Below are 18,305 nucleotides of genomic sequence, written 5' to 3'. Positions count from 1 at the left end.
TGTGTGTGTGTGTGTGTGTGTGTGTGTGTGTGTGTGTGTGTGTGTGTGTGTGTGTGTGTGTGTGGTGGCCGTTTGTGCGTCACACAGTGGCATCCCGTGGCAGCAGAGACGGAAACGACTTCTGATACCTGATGCCGTGCCCAGCTTCATGTATGACCCTCTGTTGCTCCACAAACCTCCCCTCCCATCCTCACCCTCTTACCCTTCCTCACCTTTCTTCTCTCCTTTTCACTGGTCCTTTACCCTCCTCTCCCCTCATCACGGTTCTTCCCTCCTCACCCTTCCTCGCCCCTCCTTCCTGTAGCCTGTGTTTGTGTTGGGAAGATTAAGCTGCTCTGACAAAGCTGTGTTTACAAATATGCAGGCAGAGAAACAGGCCAAGCGACGCTGAATAGGAATAGAATACAAATTGCTTTTTTATCTCTCTTAGGGCCAGGGCGAGAGAAAATGTGTTTGCGATTGTTGCTCCTCCGCCTGTGAAGGATAAAGCCTCAGTACTGGGTTTGGGCTCCCTGTTAGCATTCATTCTATCCTCTCCTCTCTCTCTGTCTTTCTCTCTCTCTCTCTCTGTGTGTCTCTCTGTCCTCCCACTCCCTTTCTTCCCCCCATGCTCTTTTTCCTCTTTGTCTGCTCCACACTCTCTGTCTCTTTCTCCCCGGCGGGAATTTTTTTCTTGCTGTTTTCTTGGTAATCATATCTCCTCTCCTCTCTTCTCTTCTTCCCTCCCTAACTCTCTCATGTCTCCCTGATGTGTGTGCTCCTCTCTCCTCTATATGTGTGCACTACTCCGTCTCCCATCACCTCGTTCCCTCAATCATTTTCTCCATTCCTCTTCCCCTTCATGTTTCCATACACGCTGAATATCTCTCTCCGGTGCTCACTCTCTCTCTCTCTCTCTCGCTCTCTCTCTCTCCCACCTCCCCTTTCCCTCCATCCTTCCTTTTTTTCTCTCCTCCACTCAGTAGGACTTGTCATGATTTACAGTCTCTCTCAGCTCTTCCTTGCTCACACCGGAGATATTGGAAATTTGGAGTGCCTATAGATCACGGCAGGGGGAGAAGCCGTGAGCCTCCGCTAATCAGCCCTAACAGAACTGTGGAGCATTACAAATCTGAGCTCTCTCTTACAATTAGGCAGCATGTCTGCCTGGCATAACCCATGGCAGGGAGGCTGAGCCTGTGATGTCATCTTCAGCAGGTCTCCGCCGCGCGTGTGTGTGTGTGAGTGTGTGTGTGTGTGTGTGTGTGTGTGTGTTTTAGGGGAAAACAGTAGGTTGCTCTCATTAATGCAGAGGACATGCTCCCCTTCTCCACACAGTGGCACTTTTATCCTTACCTCAGCTAACACAAGGGAAGGTTAATGGGCGGTCACAGAGACTCAAACAATGCCATATATGTTTATTAAGCAGCAGCAGTCTCGCCATGTGATTTTAAATACGGGACATGCCTTAAGGGCCGGATAGAAGCCTAGCTTTTGAGGACAATGTCAAGGAAAATATATTTAAAGATCAAATGTTTTTTCTTGAGGGATTTTTTTTGTACCGCTCTCCTAGTACATACCGTAGTTTCATTCCTACGTGCAACTCTCTCCCCCCGCTGTCCCTGTTTCCATCCTATGTATAGGTGCATTCATATGTTCTGTGTTATATCCCTTTGGCCATTCTCCAGCACATGCATTTTGGTTTTACTTAGTGCGATGGAGACGCTAGCTACGGGAAAGTCTTCTTAGACTCAGCTGTTTTGCACCCACTAAAAATGACAGCTAAAACCTGACCTCCGACCCCTTGTCTTTAAACTGTGGCACGATAACCTGATTGCTGTATCCATTACTCCATGGATAATGGAATGAAGTGCCTGTCGTGGATGATAGTCCCAGGCTCATAATGCAAACAGATGCTCATTACTCTCTTTACTGATAGACATTTTTTTACATGTCTATTCTAGACATGCAATCTAGAGGCCAGCTCAAAGGTTAGGTGATAAGCAAGTGGTGTCTTGAGATAATGACTAGTTTCCATTTTCCATTTTACCTTTTACACATATACTTAACATCCATTTGTAACCTGTCATCCCTCACATTATGATAATTCACTGATCTCATCACATAGACTTTTAACTAAAGCTTTTTCGAGATGCAGCTAGTCGAAACACACATTAGCAAGACAGCCTATTAGCATTTCAAAAACAAAGAATTGACTTAGGCTAATTTAATCTGCACAACATCTCCAAAGCAATGCCACTTTCTTATGTGTCGAGCAAAGTCAGTTGAGTAGAGGAGAAAGATAAGGACATAAATGAAAGCCTGAGTGAGAGAAAGTGGGAAGAGAACATCTACTGCCATTGCTGTTTAGGCCTCTGCTCATAGTGTGGGTACTATAGACACACAGTTTGCCTTTTGAGGAGCTGACAGAAGCTCTGCCAGGTTCCCAGAGCTTTTCTTTGTTGACAGGCACCAAAGTGTTGACTGTTGTAGGCTGAGGTCAAAGCAAGGCCTCCACTGGCTCGTTGTGAAGTTTAAAAAACAGACTGATATATTCACTCGTCCTATTTCACCTCTCTTTTTGTGTCTTGTAACTTCTTTAAGTAAATAGGCCTTTTGCAGTGCTAACAGAGCAGTAACAGAGAACTGCTCAAGGTTTAGTTATGTGAATGTATACTCCAAATAAATTAAAAGTAACAATTTTGAAAAAGCACCATGGTACCTGAAATATTATAGGATGCATGCATTGGTATCTGATAAGCAGTCAGATTTGTTTATGCAGACACAGATAGTTAAGTCTATAAAGCCCATACATTTACATTTATGCATGTATGGCCTGCAGTTCACTCTTAACCTATGTATAGCTTGTGATGTCAAGGAATCGATTAACTAAAGGCAAAACTATACATACTGTATAAACACACAAAGTTTGGATGCATTATTCTCTCACTGTCATATTTGTGTGCTTGTGTTTGTCCGTCACACACGTTAAATTGTATTTCAATTTCTGTAGGCGTATGCACATTATTGTTATTCGCAGGTGTGACTTGGCATACTCTAAAGTGTGTTGCTGTGTTTGCGCCTTTGTGTGTCATTTGTTTGTGTGTGTGTGTGTGTGTGTGTGTGTGTGTGTGTGTGTGTGTGTGTGTGTGTGTGTGTATGTGTGTTGGTGGCATGCCGTAGGCCCCATGCCACCCTTCCATCCCATTAGCTGAGCCCAGCCCCTGTCTGTGTCTGCTTTAACCTTGGCCAGCGGGCTGGAGGAGAGGGAGAGTAATTCTAACCTTAAAAACCTGCTGATTAAAGCTAGTTTGGTGGAATTCGATTCCACTTAATGCCTTTGGCCGTGAGCCCAGCTGGCTAGCATTAGCATCAACAGACACCGTGTCTTCAGTCAGGGAGACGGACGTGCATGGGCATGTGCATGAGCTTCCTCTGGCACGTGCAAAATGCGCGGCTGTAAACCCCACATCCCCTCGTCTATCTTTCTGTCTCTATTCTTCTTTGTCCTTTGTCTCTCATTCCACTCTTCATTTCTCCCTCTGCCCAATATATGGCTCGTATACCCAATTTCATCACCGCAGTTCTACTACCTCAAATGTCTTTCCTCTCTTTCCTCTATCAGGGCTTTTTGTGTGGCAAGCGGTCAGGGGTTACTCTATAACTGCCTCAGCCCTGTTATTGTTTCCCTTTTGAACTTGATGTATAGCTGTGTTTACGCGTCCAGCGTGGCTAATTAATTCTCCTCTTCAGGGCCTGTGTATCAACGGTTTGTGTTTATTTTACAATGAGTATGCTATTTTTAGAGACAGCCATTTCCATAACACATGCATTTTTCCACAGCATCATTTGTTTTGCTTTGTTGAGGAATTTAGGTTTGTTTTTCATTTTTTTCCTTCAGTTCGGGTGCAGCCTGCCAATTCATTTTGTAGCCCGCTCCGTTTTGACTGATTTAGAGGCTGCAGCTGGTCCAACGGAGAGAACCGGGGAGATAAATCTAAGCCTCTTTTGATTTATTATGTATAATGTCTCATCAACCGTTGCTTAAGTCAGATGCACTGAATTATTATACTGTTACAACTTTACAAGTACTGGCTTATTTAAAGGGGTATAAAGAAGAAGAATCTTAATAGAGAAAGCACTCGCTGGCATAAAAGCCACAATCATTGTGCCAGCAACATACATGAGCTGTGCATTTCTCTCTGAATGCAAAATGCAAGAGAGATACTGTATATTATGGACATTCTGGGCATAGTGCCACACTACCAGACACTACAGATAATTTGATTCCGCTGAACGATTGGAAGAGAGCAGAGCAGAATGGCTGACTGTAAAGACAGCAGGTGAAATGCAAAGCATTACGATATCAGTCGAAAATGAGCTCATCCTCCAAACTGGAAGTGGCACTTTTTAGCAGTAAGTCATCTAATCACGTCTGTATAGAGCCAGAAATCGTTGGTTAATCAATAGTCATCATGGATGCTGTCAATGGCCAGAGTAGCTTGAATCTTGCATGGTCCATGAATCTCTATTGAGTATGGATTTTGCGCTCCCTCCACGGATGGAGTTTGATAGTACTGCCTGATTGGCTGCTGCGTGAGCTCTATTTATGCCGCTGTGCCCCGGGCTGAATCACCTGCCCCAGGCATCCATGTGAACAGACATATGCAAACGTGCACACGCACAGAAGTACACACACAGAAAATGATACATTCCATCTAATGAAGCAGTGAGCCAGAAGTGACTTTACCAGGTAGATGTCCATGACAACAACTTCTGTAGATAATAGTGCAGAGCAAGTCACTCCATACAGCGAGAGCTGAATCATTTATTTGAGATCCGACTTTAGATTATTCATATCCAGAGTGATGATATGTGAGAACAAATGTTGGCTATAGAAACACAGGAGGACACATGAGTCATACATAAGTCAGTGGTACAGTAAAACTATCCTTAAAAGAGTTGGCTGGATGATATAATGATAGATGGAAACTGGAAGCTGGACAGGGGAAATGTCTTTTAAAAAATCAGGAAGAAAGAGAGATTTTAACCAAATGCATGTTGTCCATGCATGCGCCATATTGCTGCGTGCGTGCATGCTTGCGTGCGTGCGTGCGTGCATGCGTGTTGACTTAACAGACAGACAAATATGTGGCAGCCTCTGACAGTAAGACGTTTGCATCATGGCAGGAAAACAGCAAATTGCCAACATAAATAAGGTGCCATGCTCTGATTAGGACTGTCTTCACACATCATTATGGTCTAATGAGAGAGTTTCCCCTCTCTCTCAGTCTCACTATAACTGTGTGTCTGCTTGCCAGTTTTGCCACCGCAGACTTTGCATTTTGCTAACCCATCTCTAGCGGTGCCTGACACCTGTCAGCCATGATGGATGAATGTAAGTGAGGTGTCGCCAGGGCAACAGGCAGGCCAGGGGCAGCGGTGGCCTCGAGAGGCAGGACAGGTAACCAGTGGTGGCCCTGCCTATGTATCTGAAGGCTTTATTAAGGCTGAACTGTTTATCACTGGGCTGTCTGGCCTGCTTGCCCTGTCTGCACTGTGATCCCGCTCCGCACTGGACCGCTTAAACAACCGGTGAGGGGAGGGGGAATAATATCCTCTCATTGGGCAAAGAGTTTCATCGCCTTGGCCGCTTGCTTGAGTGACAACATCAAATGAATTTGCTGCATCAGTGTCTGACTTTGGAGGACACACGTCGCTGTAACTCTTTTTTCCTGCTGTCTGCAGTGACAGCACATGAATACATTATGGATGCGCTGCTTGTGAATACTTCTATAAACTATTGAGAATTATTGTTCCAATGGTTCTCATTTGCACCCCCAACATAACAGTAAACCAATAATCTAATCACATGTGTGTGTGAATGTATGTGTGCATACTAGGCACACCTATGTATTTATTTCACTGTTTCTGTGTCAGCGTGCGAAAGCTCTTCAAAATTACACACTCGGCAACTGCACTTTTAATGAGAGGATATGTGTGTATGTGTGTATAATTATGGTTTAATTGCTTGCCCTGTGATGTGCTGTCATCTGTCACAGCCCAAAGACAGCAAATAATGGTTCTGCCGCGTCACTTTGTCACCCAGACGCTCAGCATGCAGAGAGCAGCAGAAACACCAGTAACAGATATGCGACTTGAATTACTGATAAGCGCTTGAGTTTGATGAGCTTTGTGTATGTGGGCGTGCTTGTGCTCTCAAAAGTACCTTGGCCAGCCTTTCTATCATTTTCTATTGTGATTGTCTGTGTATGTGTGCATATGGGTGTGTGCGTGCGTGTAACAGTATGTGTCTGTGCTTCTTTGAATATTTCCGTGTTAAGGAGTGGGTGTAGTTGTGTGTGTGTGTGTGTGTGTGTGTGTGTGTGTGTGTGTGTGTGTGTGTGTGTGTGTGTGTGTGTGTGTGTGTGTGTGTGTCGCTGTGTGTGTCGCTGTGTGTGTTTATGTGTAGGTGGGAGTGTAATGTGAGGGTACACAAGCTTACGTGTGTGTGCATATGTGTTTGATGCCTACTGTATATCGGTACTGACAGGTGCAACAGTTGTGTTATGCTTTAAGCTGCTTGTTTGTCTGGCACGCTGCTTTGTGTGGTTGAGAAATGGAGTAAACAGAGGGAGAGGAAAGCAGCCTGGGGGCTAATTTATTCTCTCCCCAGTCGCCCTAGTCACAGAGGCCTGTTGCACTGGCCCACCTGTCAATCGTGAAGAGCATGCCATAGCCTCATCCAACTGCACACAGCCACCACAGCCCACTCTCAGTGGGCAAAGCGCTTCAGGCTAGCGCAGTATTAACCATGATATATCAATAAACTTGCGTAATTACAATTAAGAAGTCAGCAAGTTTATAAAGCACATAAGCAGCATACATTTTTTTGCCGTTTTCTATGTGCAGTGAAAATAAATGCAGAGTTACGGTTGTATCATTGTTGCTGTTTGAATTTAAAGTCAAATATTGAATAGACAGAATTGCAGCATTTCTGTTTGTAAGCACCTTTTACAAAAGTATTGCAACACATGACTGTAGTGAAATGGATAAACAGTTTAATGCCTTTTAGGCCAATGTGCCGTATTGCATCACAACTGTATAATCCCTGAGAAAAGGAAAAAGTACAGTTTATGACATAAATACTTACAAAACTCCACAGTAGAAATGTGTCAGATGCTAGCAGTTGTAGTTGACTGTAGTAATGTGATGTTCAATGCACTGTGGGAGTGGGAGGAAGCGTCTGTCCGTTGCCACCGTGGAGTAATGGATGGCAGAGCTATGGGAGTGGGAGGAGGCATACATCCTATTTCAGACAGCTGTAATGGATGAGAGTACAGCAAAAAAAAATAAGAACAGGAGGAAGTCTGCATGCTTTCACTATCTCAAACTCTCACACCCAGAGTTCGGTAGTTTTGAAATCACAATAGCTGTGTTTGGAACAATGGAACACCTGGAGAAAGAGTCGAGGCTGTGACTTTTGTTGTTTGTGAATTGGTCAAAGGATCTTTGTATTTGTGAATGTGTTTGACACACAGCCACACACTGTGTGATGTGCTTCTTCTTCTTTTATTTAACGATGTACTGTGTCTCTCACCATGTGCCCAGTCTGTGTAGCTGTGCAGTGGTACTGTGGTATAATTAATCAGATGGTTTGATGTCGGCAAATGAGTGTTTATACAGACTTCCTCTGCAGGCCCTGCTCTTTTTAACTAGGTTTTAGTTTAACAAGACGAGCACATAAGACATCTCAAGGCACCTATTTATCACATGGTCCTCAAAGCAGTGTAGCCCAATGGCCCAATGCCCCGCCAACCTCCCTCTCTCACTCTTCCCTTCCCCCATTCCTGCACCCTTTCCCTACCGCCTACCCATTCACATCTACAGTGCCCAAGGGAACGAGCTTTAACTTATTGAATACGCAGTTTCTGAATAACGAAGCTGTGTCATCTAAACAAACAGTTATATCAAAGTAGATTGGTAGTGAAGCTCAACCCTCCCGACCTGCTTGTTTGATTTATTCCTGTAAGAGCCAAGCTCCCTGTCTTAAGTGCAATCCACCCTACCCTCTACCTTTCGCACAAAATCTCAGCCTATTGCCTATCTGCTGAGGTTTTGTGGGGAAGAGAGTGCTGTAGACTCTAGCTGTTGATGCTGTAAACAAGCAAAAGCATGCTAGCCATCTCTCTGGGTCACCTGGGAGCCGGGGCCGTGGGTCTCCTAGAGAAGGATAGAGGAAGAGAGAAGACGGGAGGAGGATAAGTGCTGCCTTGCTCCTGTTCCTCGATGCGCGGTGCTTGCTTGCGTTTGCCTCCGCTGCCTGCCGGTGAAAAATGTATCCTGGCCCCTCTGCCAGATACCGGGAGGCGTTATCAGCCCTGCCTAGGTCTCTCTACGGTAACGAGCCCCCAGGCACAGTATTATCTGTTTACGATAAGGATATTAATAACACCGTGCTTTAGTTATGTGCCGGGTGCCCTGTGGGGTGATGGGGGGGAGGGGTGGGGTAAGGAGCACCTGATTCATTCTGTCAGGGGCTCTCTCCAAGCAGGACAGTGGAAAAGTGGAAGAGAGGGAAGGAAAGGAATGTCATATGGTGATGCTGGGACAGTGCTGAGTGCCCCGTTCACTCTCTCTTTCCAGGTCACAGTCTTTGTTTCCGAGAACAATGGCTTGACCATCTGCCAGCAGGTCCATGTGGGAGTTAGGAAGGAGTGTAGGGAGGGAAGAGGTCAGGGGTTCAAAGGTCCCAGCTGTCATGGTCAGCCTATTGTCTGTACTTTACTGTAGTGTAATGTCCTCTCTTTCTGTCCCTCTTTCTCTCTTCCTCTCCTGTCTGGCTTCCTTCCAGTGTCTGTATGGCTGCTACGTCCACTCCTCCATTATCCCCACCTTCCACCGTAGGTGCTACTGGCTGCTCCAGGTAAGAACTCCTCTTCTCCTCCTCTACAGTTCACCACACTTTAGTTTCACTCTCAAACTCCCCCAGCCTATCCACACGAACTTGAATGAGTTGCATGATATCAGTTTCCATTTAACCGAAGCCTTTCCCTTTGACAGCCGGCAGGCAGACATCAACCTATTCCCCCAACCCTCCCCGCCACCTCCCTTACTCTCTTCTCTTTTCTCTCCCAAGCCTCCATTTCCCTTATCTTTCCCAGTCATTCACTTTTCTGATGGCATTGCCCATACACGCCGTCCAGCACGAGGGCGGTATCTCAGTCTGCTAAAAGCTTTGCCATCTCCCCTGTCTAACAGCTGCAGTGATGGGCAGTAAAAGCGTGATGGAAGACGTTCCCTTACAGTATAGTGTGCTTACAGTGGGTCGTCAAGTCCGCAGGCTGAGAGTGGTTGTAAATAGTCCTTTGATCACCTCACCAATACATCTCATCATTTTCATTTAGCATGGCAGCCATTATTGTTGGAAGGTGCCTGATACGTACAACCATTCACACACACAATTTTAAGGGAGCATAAAGCACACACACAGAGAATAGGGGTGTGTGGAGCTGCTGCTTTTTGTGTCTACCTATCTCTGTATCGATCCATCTATCTAGTTTATAGTTTTATATCTTACGCATATTGTAGTATAAAACGTGTTGAGAAAAAAGAATCTTTGGGATAGGCACACTTTGGCTACTATGCCGCCAGTTCAATTTCTCTGTATTAAGTTCTATTTTCTGAAGACAGGAATGGTCGAGTCACAACATCCCTGCTGTCCTGAATAGACCCAGAAGACACATTCATTTGTAGTCTAACCAACCCTCCTTAACAATGTCTGTTAGCAAAAGAGGAGAGCAGACCGGATGGGAAAAAGACAAATGGGAAAAACTGGCCTCAACAATGCTTAAATAGTAATCAAAATAATTAGTGTTCCCAACAGTTTATTTCTCTCTCGCTCTGTGTGTTGGCGCTGTGTGTCACAGGCGGTAATAACAGCACTAGCAGACAAAAAGCCTGTCTCTTACTTTCTCTTCTGAGTTCAATCAGCAAAGCCACCCAGGTTGTTTTCACTTAAATATATTTTCCAAATGATTAGAGGTAGAGTGTATTATTAAAAAAGTCTATGTAATGAAAGCAAGAAAAACAATGAAATAATGGTATATGGAATAAATTATTCTGATTCTGGAAATAACACAAGACACAGTTGTATATGTTTAGACTTTGGTGAATGATCAGAGGAAGCTCTTGTACTGTTGCTGCTTAGTATCTTTAATCTGCTTCCATTTGCAAACTGTCAGGGAAATCTTCCGTTGATTTTTCTGGAGTCATTTTGTTGTGGTATTAGGAGCTCCCTTAAAGGATAGGTTCACATATGTTTCAAGTCTATCTTAATACAATACTGACATTCCCATATGTGCTTTGCAATACTGGCTGCTGTAATTATTCCTCCTGTCTATATTTGCCAAGAAAAGAGCCGGTCCTAACATAATTTCAGTGAAATTGATGGTAGACAAATCCACAGTCTTTGTGATATGCAAAAAATGCATTCTAAACCTCAATCAATCATGGTTTCCAAAGTTACATCCTTTGTTGTATTCTTTCTTTTCATACTGAAGACTGTACATTTGGAAGATACCCACTTGATCTGACTGCTGAAACCTCATATTAGCTTCAGCTGAACTTCAAAATGCATTTTAGCCCAGAAGGAAGAAGGAATGTGGATGGTGTCTCCCTTCACTTACAATGGGATTGCGTTAGTAAGGACTTTCACAGACAGTATTAAAAAGAAAAAAAAGACATTTGCAGCGATTGACAACTCTTAAAACTTACACATGGACATGTGGGTATCCTTAAAGTTGAATTCAGTCCTAAAGGAGCACAACTGGCGGATGAAAACTAGCGTACAAACAGAAGGGGAATAATTCAGAGAACTGGGGGTCAAACGGGGTCACTCACTTTTTAAAACTACAGCCCTCATTTTTATCGTCTCTCTGCCAGTTTCAGCATACTCACGTAAACAGTCATCAAACTTTGAGTAGTTCACTGACTCAACTTTTCTTTCCTGTTACCGCAGAAGTTTAGCTAAGAACAACTGGGTTAGTGAATCCTTGGCCTTCACCTCTCCTTCTCTCACACTGCTCAGGAGCTCTCCTGGCATGACTCACAGGCCCCGGGTGTGCATCTAACACATCCACTCATTCAACAGCAAAAAAAAAGACCTTCTGCTGCGCAACAAAAGACATCTATTTACAACAAGTATTTTCTTTTACACTGAGCATTCCTGGAACCCCATATTTACATCTCTTCTCAGGCAGTTTATTGCAGGCCATCTGTGCTGACAGGAAACCACAATCACAATGACACCAGAGGTAAAAGATTAGAACACTTCAGTCCATATCTCTACATATGCAGATAGACCTTCAGCACCTGTCTCTTCAAGCCACTGACAGCCAGCCCCGGTTACACCAGTCTCTGTGTCTCTCTCTCTCTCTCTCTCTCTCTCTCTCTCTCTCTCTCTCTCTCTCTCTCTCTCTCTCTCTCTCTCTCTCTTTCCACCTTTCTCCAGTCTCTGATCCCTCTGCCCCTGACTCCCTGTGTACCATGTGCTGTGTCCATATGAGATTTGCAGGCAGTAGTCTGTCAACAGCAGAACAGCAAGGAGACTGGAGCTCCCAGAGCGCCAACAGGGAAAGGTCACCAGTGAGTGAAAAATGTAAATATTCAGCCATCCAGTAGCCACAGTCACGGAGAGACAGGGATGAAAATAACTCTTATTACACAGCAGCGACAGGAAGGGAACACAGAGGACAGAGAGGGTAGAGGCAGACTATGACTGAGAGAGAGCAAGTGAGATGGACACAACTTTTTAAAAGTTAGGCTAAAAAAAACACTGAAGGGAGAGCTGGAGAGAAAGATAGATTTAAAGATTTGAAGCCACAAAAAGACATACAGCAGAATAAAAAGGGGACAGTGTGTATTTTTCGTTGTGTGTGTGCAAGAAGGCGAGAAAGACAGAGAGAGTGAGGTTGGTAAAAGGTTTTTTAGGGAGGGGGGTTTAGCCTGTGGGTGTGTGCCTCTTTATCCACTCTTTATCCACTCTTTATTGAGTCAAAGCCTGGGTAATGAGACAGGGGACAGGAATGAAGACCTGCAAGGGGGGTCCTCTTACACTCCATTCGTTTTCTTTTGTTCTTTTCACCTCTCACTCTCAATCTGCTCATCCCCACCACACTACCTCCACCTCTCTATGGCATTAGACCACTTTAAAATGTCTGGCCCATCCCCGCAAATGGCTGAGACTGAAGAAAAGTACCGCTGCAGTTATCTGGAGTTGCAGACAATGAATCCAAATTGCTGCTGTGACAAAGAGCTGCCCAGAAGCAAGAAAAAGTTCAGATTTCATTGGATTTGGTAAAAAAGTCCCCAAATCATCATAAACATCATAACAGTATGTATGTACTCTTTAAATGCTGTCAGTTACAGCTGGAGTGTGCATGACCAGATACTTAAAGAAATACATCTAGAGTTAAGTTCGACGCAGACTTTCCATCCCCAAGCTGTCATGACACACACACACGCACACAGACAGACACACACTCATTGACAATGAGGATCTCTCCTATCCTGGTGGCACTGATTGATTCCATTGCTCCATGCCCCCTTCTCTTGTTTAGTGCTAATCGAATGTAATTCCCTGCCTGTGCCTCTCCATCAAATCAGACAGTGGAGTTTGTGATGGCCGACGGGGGCACAGAGGTGCGGATAATTATGATATTAATACGGAGGGGGTCCGAGGGGAAACTTCATTTGTCCTGCTGCCTGCCACGAACACAGAAAGGGGTCAATAGCCTTTCCCGCTTTTCCTACTTTAAAGAGGAAGAGAGAGGGATGAAATAATTAAATGACTAGTAAGGCAGGAGGGAATGCTGACGACCTTGTTTCTTCACAGCTATCACTTTCTCCCTCTTACCTTCCCCAGCTTAGGCCACTGTGCTCTAGTGTCTGTCTCCCATGAATACATTATTAATATCACCATTCACTGCAGTTACATTTTTCTTATTACATTAGTCCTTCAGAGTATAATGACTTTGGAACCACTTGAATTAGTGTTATGTTGGAAAATGAGTTGTCACTGTTGTCCCTGTGATCATTCCAGCACTATTAGACAGTATTTCAGCTATTTTAATTTATGGAATAATTCAAAGGTTACTTAATTGGACAGGCAGAATGATAACTGTGATTTAAGAGAACCTTGAGCAGTGTAGGCTCTGCGGTGCTGTCCGTGGTGCTGAAACATACTCTGTTCTAACCTTTCTAACTGTTCACCCGGTGTCTTTTTTTTTTCTTTTTCTTTTTTGCTGATTTAACCAAAAAAAAAAAACACAGCCCTTTTGAAGACCCATGCTAGTCACCTCTCATAATAGGCTCACCAATCTCCAAAGAGCAATACACCTGGCCAGTGCTGTCAGCAGATCATGTGCAGGGCCCAACACATGTGCTCATCATGCCTCACACCACCACGTCACCAGTCAGGCCAGAGGCCTCTCTCACGCTCTAACTAATTGAATGGGAAAAGTTGAGTGGCTCCTTTGCTGCAGTGATCCATCATAGGTAGGTGTACAAGCAGGATATAGTAGCTACAGACTCAGAGCCACATGCCCGCAGGCTAAAGACAGACAGATGGATTCTTTATATCTACCAGAGTCCTCTATTCATTCGGATCAGTTTAGTTGCCTCTGTGTTGAGCACTGGGAGACAGCTGCCGGATTCACAGAGGCTCAGGTGATGTGTGATGACGGAGCAGAGCTGTCAGGTCCAGATTCACCATCAGATACGTCCAGACTATGCAAGGCTACATAATGAATATTTCACTGAGATAAATCATGGATGAGCCTGGGCACCGTTCTGTTGATTTCACTGAGAGGGTAGAGAGGCAGGAGAACCTGGCGAGGTTTTGACTGGCTGTCTACAACCCCAGGGCAAATGGAGGCAGTAGAAATATAATTGCCTTTAGCTATGCAGGCTGTTGTTTGTATCAAGTGGAAATGCACCTCCACAGAGTATGAGATCAGATATATAGCATATGAATTTGACTCCATCACCTGACATTACTGTTCAGCTTAAAACCTTAACCCTGGACAGGCAGGAGAACGGGTGGCAGTGCATGCAGTGCGAGTGTGTGTCTGTATATCTGTTAGCGTGCACTGTGCAAAGGCTTTCATATGTGTGTGTGTGTGTGTGTGTGTGTGTGTGTGTGTGTTTGTGTGTGTGTCAGGCTTTCACGTTCTGTTTCTGCTCTATGGTCGGAGACCATGATGCTCTCAGCAGCATGCTGCTGCTGGCAGGCCCCCACTCTCTCTGCCATGAGGAGAACAGCTGCTTCACGAGCATGTTGGGGTGTGAGCCATGTCCCCGTGGCTCCCCTCATCTCCTTCGCTTCTCCTCCTCCTTGTGTGCAGTCACACAGAAACCGTGCATCTGACATCAACCGTCTCCATTCTCTCTACTTTAAAACAATCAAATGTGTCTCTCTCTCTGCTATCACTTTTCTTCTATTCCTCTGAGCACCTCTGCTACCCTCTGTTTCCACTCAGAGAGAAAATATAGAATCAGTTCTAAGTTAGTCTCTGCTCAAAACAGTGACACTGAGGCATCGGACCTCTAAACAAATTGAAGGTTACTCTGGTGCTTAATTAATGGCCCCTACTGGAGCACTCTCTACCCGTATGAAGAAAGTGAGAGAAGTTGAGCTAAACCCCAGAGGCACACAGAAACTCTTCTCCTCCTGGCAGACTGATCTGTTTCTCAGTGCCTGCGACCTTTTCTCTAGGCCCGTCGCCTAGCCCACCAGCACGGCCAATTATCACAAATCCCCCACTGCATTTGTCTTGCCATTTTCACTCTGCGGCCAAAGAGGCGTGCATGGCCATAGACTCATGCAGCCTCCTAACCAGCCTTAGCCCAGATGGGGAAACAGAGGCCCACAACAGGTATATGGTGCTTAAATAATTCAGTTATCCTGAAAGGTTAAGGCTCTGCCAGTAAAGCGAATTGACATTCATCCTGCTCCAGAGTCATGCACCCCACTTTCAGAAGGAGCAGCCATCGACATGTTTACATTTTGTGACTTCCTAGATTGTTATTGACACCATTATTTTACATGTTATTCTACTATTCCTGCTGTTGTTCCACTGGCTAGCTCAAAAGAGCACTGACAACTGGCTTCCTACCCAGAGCAGGAATCAAATTTCTGAGTCCCTTGCCAATAATGCAAGCATTGAGATTAAAATAGCTCTTACACTGTAAGCTTGTCGAAGAGTATTGCGACAGACCTCGATCGTGGATTGATATTACCCTGTGTGTTGTACTCAATGAGTTTTCTCTCCAGAAGTCTTTTGCTGCCTCTCCCATATTAGATAGTAATAGAGTCCATGTGCATACTGTCACCAAGCAGGCTTATTTGTGTTTATGCCTTGCCTGTGTGTGTTTGAACGCAGAGGAGATCAATGTCTCCACACTACGTCTGTTCTGTGCTGTTCCAATCTCTGTGTCCCCACTCATGTCAAGCCACAGATCTGCCCGTGTCACTATGCAGGCTTGGGCGTGATTGCACAAGTGTGCACGCATCTCCCAGCTTCCCGGAGAACACTGGTCACAGCTAATGACCAGAACTGTCCGATTTGTCCTGCCCTGATTACTCCTCTGAGCCCCAATTAGCCGTGGATGAGGGCTGACATCCCGACACAATCACTTGGATGTGTCATAGAGGGAAAGGTGAGACAGGGAAGGAAGGGATAGAGGTAAGAGGGACGACAGTTAATGTGTGTGCTAAAGGCTGAGGAGAAGAGCAAAGGGGAGTCGGTATTAAAGCCGTAGTAATATAGTCGTTCACTCTGCATTCAGTCAGATATCGATCTCAATTCCCCTTTAACCAGCTACCACTCATCAACATACAAACCAATTGCAGATTGCAATTTCTATAATTGCCAATTTTCGTTTGGGGTTTTCATTGAGGGTGTTGGCTGCATCTGGTCTGAGACAGGCTGATTTCTCCGTGGGTTAAGGGATGAAGAGACTAAGGACTGTTTGTGAAAAAAGATATAAGATAAAAAATAAGGTATTGGGCCAAAGTGGTTGAATCAATTTATTAGATGAAGTGAATAGTAAAGGTCTGGGAGCCTCAAATGGAATTTTATTATGGATGAAAACAATGCCATTTGTTTTCCTAATTGTCAATAAAAATCTCTGTTATGAAGATTGTTTTCATCTATGTCTTCACCTTATGTCCCCTTCTTTTCCTTTTTCCTCTGCCTTTTGTTCTGGCCTAACCCCCACCCCCCATCCCTCCGCTCTAACGGTCTTTATTTCTCTCTGCCACTGAGTCTCCCCAGGATTGCTGAGCTTTCTCCCCTCTGCAAGTTTTGAGTGAAAATCTCGCTTTTTTTTTTGGCTTGCTCTCATTCTCTCTCAGTAGGGGGCAGTGGAAAAGTAACTACAAGGGCACATAAAGCCTTCAGAGTCAAACCAGACTTCTTTTAGTCTTTTTTGATCTGGATAGATGACATATTGAACACACATGCGCACACACCCTTCAGTGGGATAGCTCTGCTCCTATCTCTGTCTGCTCCCCCACCTCAAAACCTCGCCCACGCAGAACTGAGGAGACAGAGATTGAGAGGAGGAGAAAGAGAAAGCATAATGTAGGAGGGTAGGAGAGGAGGAATGGCAGCAGGGAAGGAAACAAAAGGTGGGAGGGGTGGAGGTGCTTTGAGAATGGGGGATTAGAGTTAGAAGATTAGAGGTAGAAGATGATATCATTTGGTAGAGATGAGCGGGAGCAAACGAGCAGTGCAAATCACCCGACATTAACGAGCTACCTCGTAAATTACTGCAGCCGAGTGTATGCTTGGAGCTGGATCTGGATAGGGCTGCATAGTGCAAGGGAGGCATAACGCTTGTCTTAATATTATTTACTGCCCGTCCCAATTCATATCGGTTGTCTCTCAAAGCCCAATATTCGCCTCCTGTGGCAGCATCAGAGGATGTTTCCTTATAAATAGTGGGAGGTTTTTGTCAGCCTGAGTGCCCCCTGTGTGGCCCATCCTAACCATCATGCATCCGCAAAGCATAGATTCCCCTCCTCTTGTACCCCAACAGGGGAAAGCTCAACAAAAATAAAAAATGTGACTTCCCCTGTCAAGTTATTCCCTCGGATAATTTAGATTTGACAGGCTCTTCCTCATCTCCCTGTAGTGTTTACAATATTTACCTCCCAATGCAGAAGCTGTAGCAAAGCAGGAATAGGGAGTTATTTAATTATATTAAAATGAAATGTGAGTTTACTTTTTTTTCTTGGGTGTGTTAAAATTCCTTAAACCACTTAGACGTATCCAGCAGAGATTCCAGCAATTCAGTTGAAATGAACGTGTGTATAAACCTGCATGTTTCAGACTGTTCTCCAGGGAAGGCAGCCCAAGAGAGAGAGAGAGGGAAAGAGAGACAGATTCAGGGTTATGGCAGAGAGTTGGAGTCTCTCTAATTTTGTGCTCTTAGGGGGTGAGGGAGGGTAGGGTAAGATGGGGAAATATACATTTCTATTTTAGCCAGGAGCACAGCAGCAGGAGAACGACTTTCATTGGCTGCAGTCTAAATATTACATGACTTCCTGATGGCAGTGTGCTGTCTGAGGCACTGTCTGGCCTGGTATTAACCTGTCCGGATAAATCAGCGGTTAACCCAACTCTGTTCCTCTATCCAAAGTACCGTTTCTTCACTTCTTCCCTCTGTTTCACTTTTTCTGTGACCCTCCGGCTTCACCTGTTTCTCATGCACCATTTCTGCCTCTGGAGCGCTTTCTATGGTGCAACCCACTTTGTGTGTGTACAGTGTGTGTGTATGTGGAGTTACTCTGTGGTCCTCTGCCAAGGCCCCTAACGTCATATGCAGCCTGGCAGGTGACAAATAGTTTTTTAATTGCTTGCACCAGGAAAATCATTAGTCTCTTCCCTTTCCTTGGTGGGACCAGGCAGGACGTGTGCGCAATAATAATAGCCTCAGTCCCGTTTCCCCCTTCCCGCCTGCTATTTTTAGAACAGGTATTTTAAGGGGCCTCTCTGTGTATGCCTGTGTGTGTGTGTGTGTGTGTGTGTGTGTGTGTTTCTGTGTGTCTGTGTGTCTGTTTGTCTGCGTCTGTGCCTGTGACTGTGTCTGTGTCTGTGTCTACACAAGTGTGTGTAGTCCACAGTAAGGTGGGCTAAATGGTCCAGGGGTGTTTTTCCGTGCTTGTGACAGAGGAGGGAGTGTGTTTGTCAACCCTGTTCCTGCCTCATGAGAGTTTTTCTCATTGCTGTTGCTATTCCCCAGCCCCGGGAGCATGCTGC

The 18,305-nt window shown here is 45.0% G+C and overlaps 1 protein-coding gene across 1 annotated transcript in view; it reads left to right on the top strand.

The window, feature by feature from the left end:
* The window catches only part of camta1a (calmodulin binding transcription activator 1a), a 296,881-nt gene that overhangs the window by 224,185 nt on the left and 54,391 nt on the right, over positions 1 to 18,305 (top strand). Inside the window, exon 6 of the mRNA XM_039799528.1 lies at positions 8,834 to 8,905. Coding sequence (XP_039655462.1) covers positions 8,834 to 8,905 — 72 coding nt within the window. The remainder of the gene's footprint in view (positions 1 to 8,833; positions 8,906 to 18,305) is intronic.

The sequence above is a fragment of the Perca fluviatilis genome, chromosome 5 (genome assembly GCF_010015445.1).
Source record: "Perca fluviatilis chromosome 5, GENO_Pfluv_1.0, whole genome shotgun sequence".
Lineage (NCBI taxonomy): Eukaryota > Metazoa > Chordata > Actinopteri > Perciformes > Percidae > Perca > Perca fluviatilis.
This window is presented reverse-complemented; position numbering and strand designations above follow the sequence as displayed.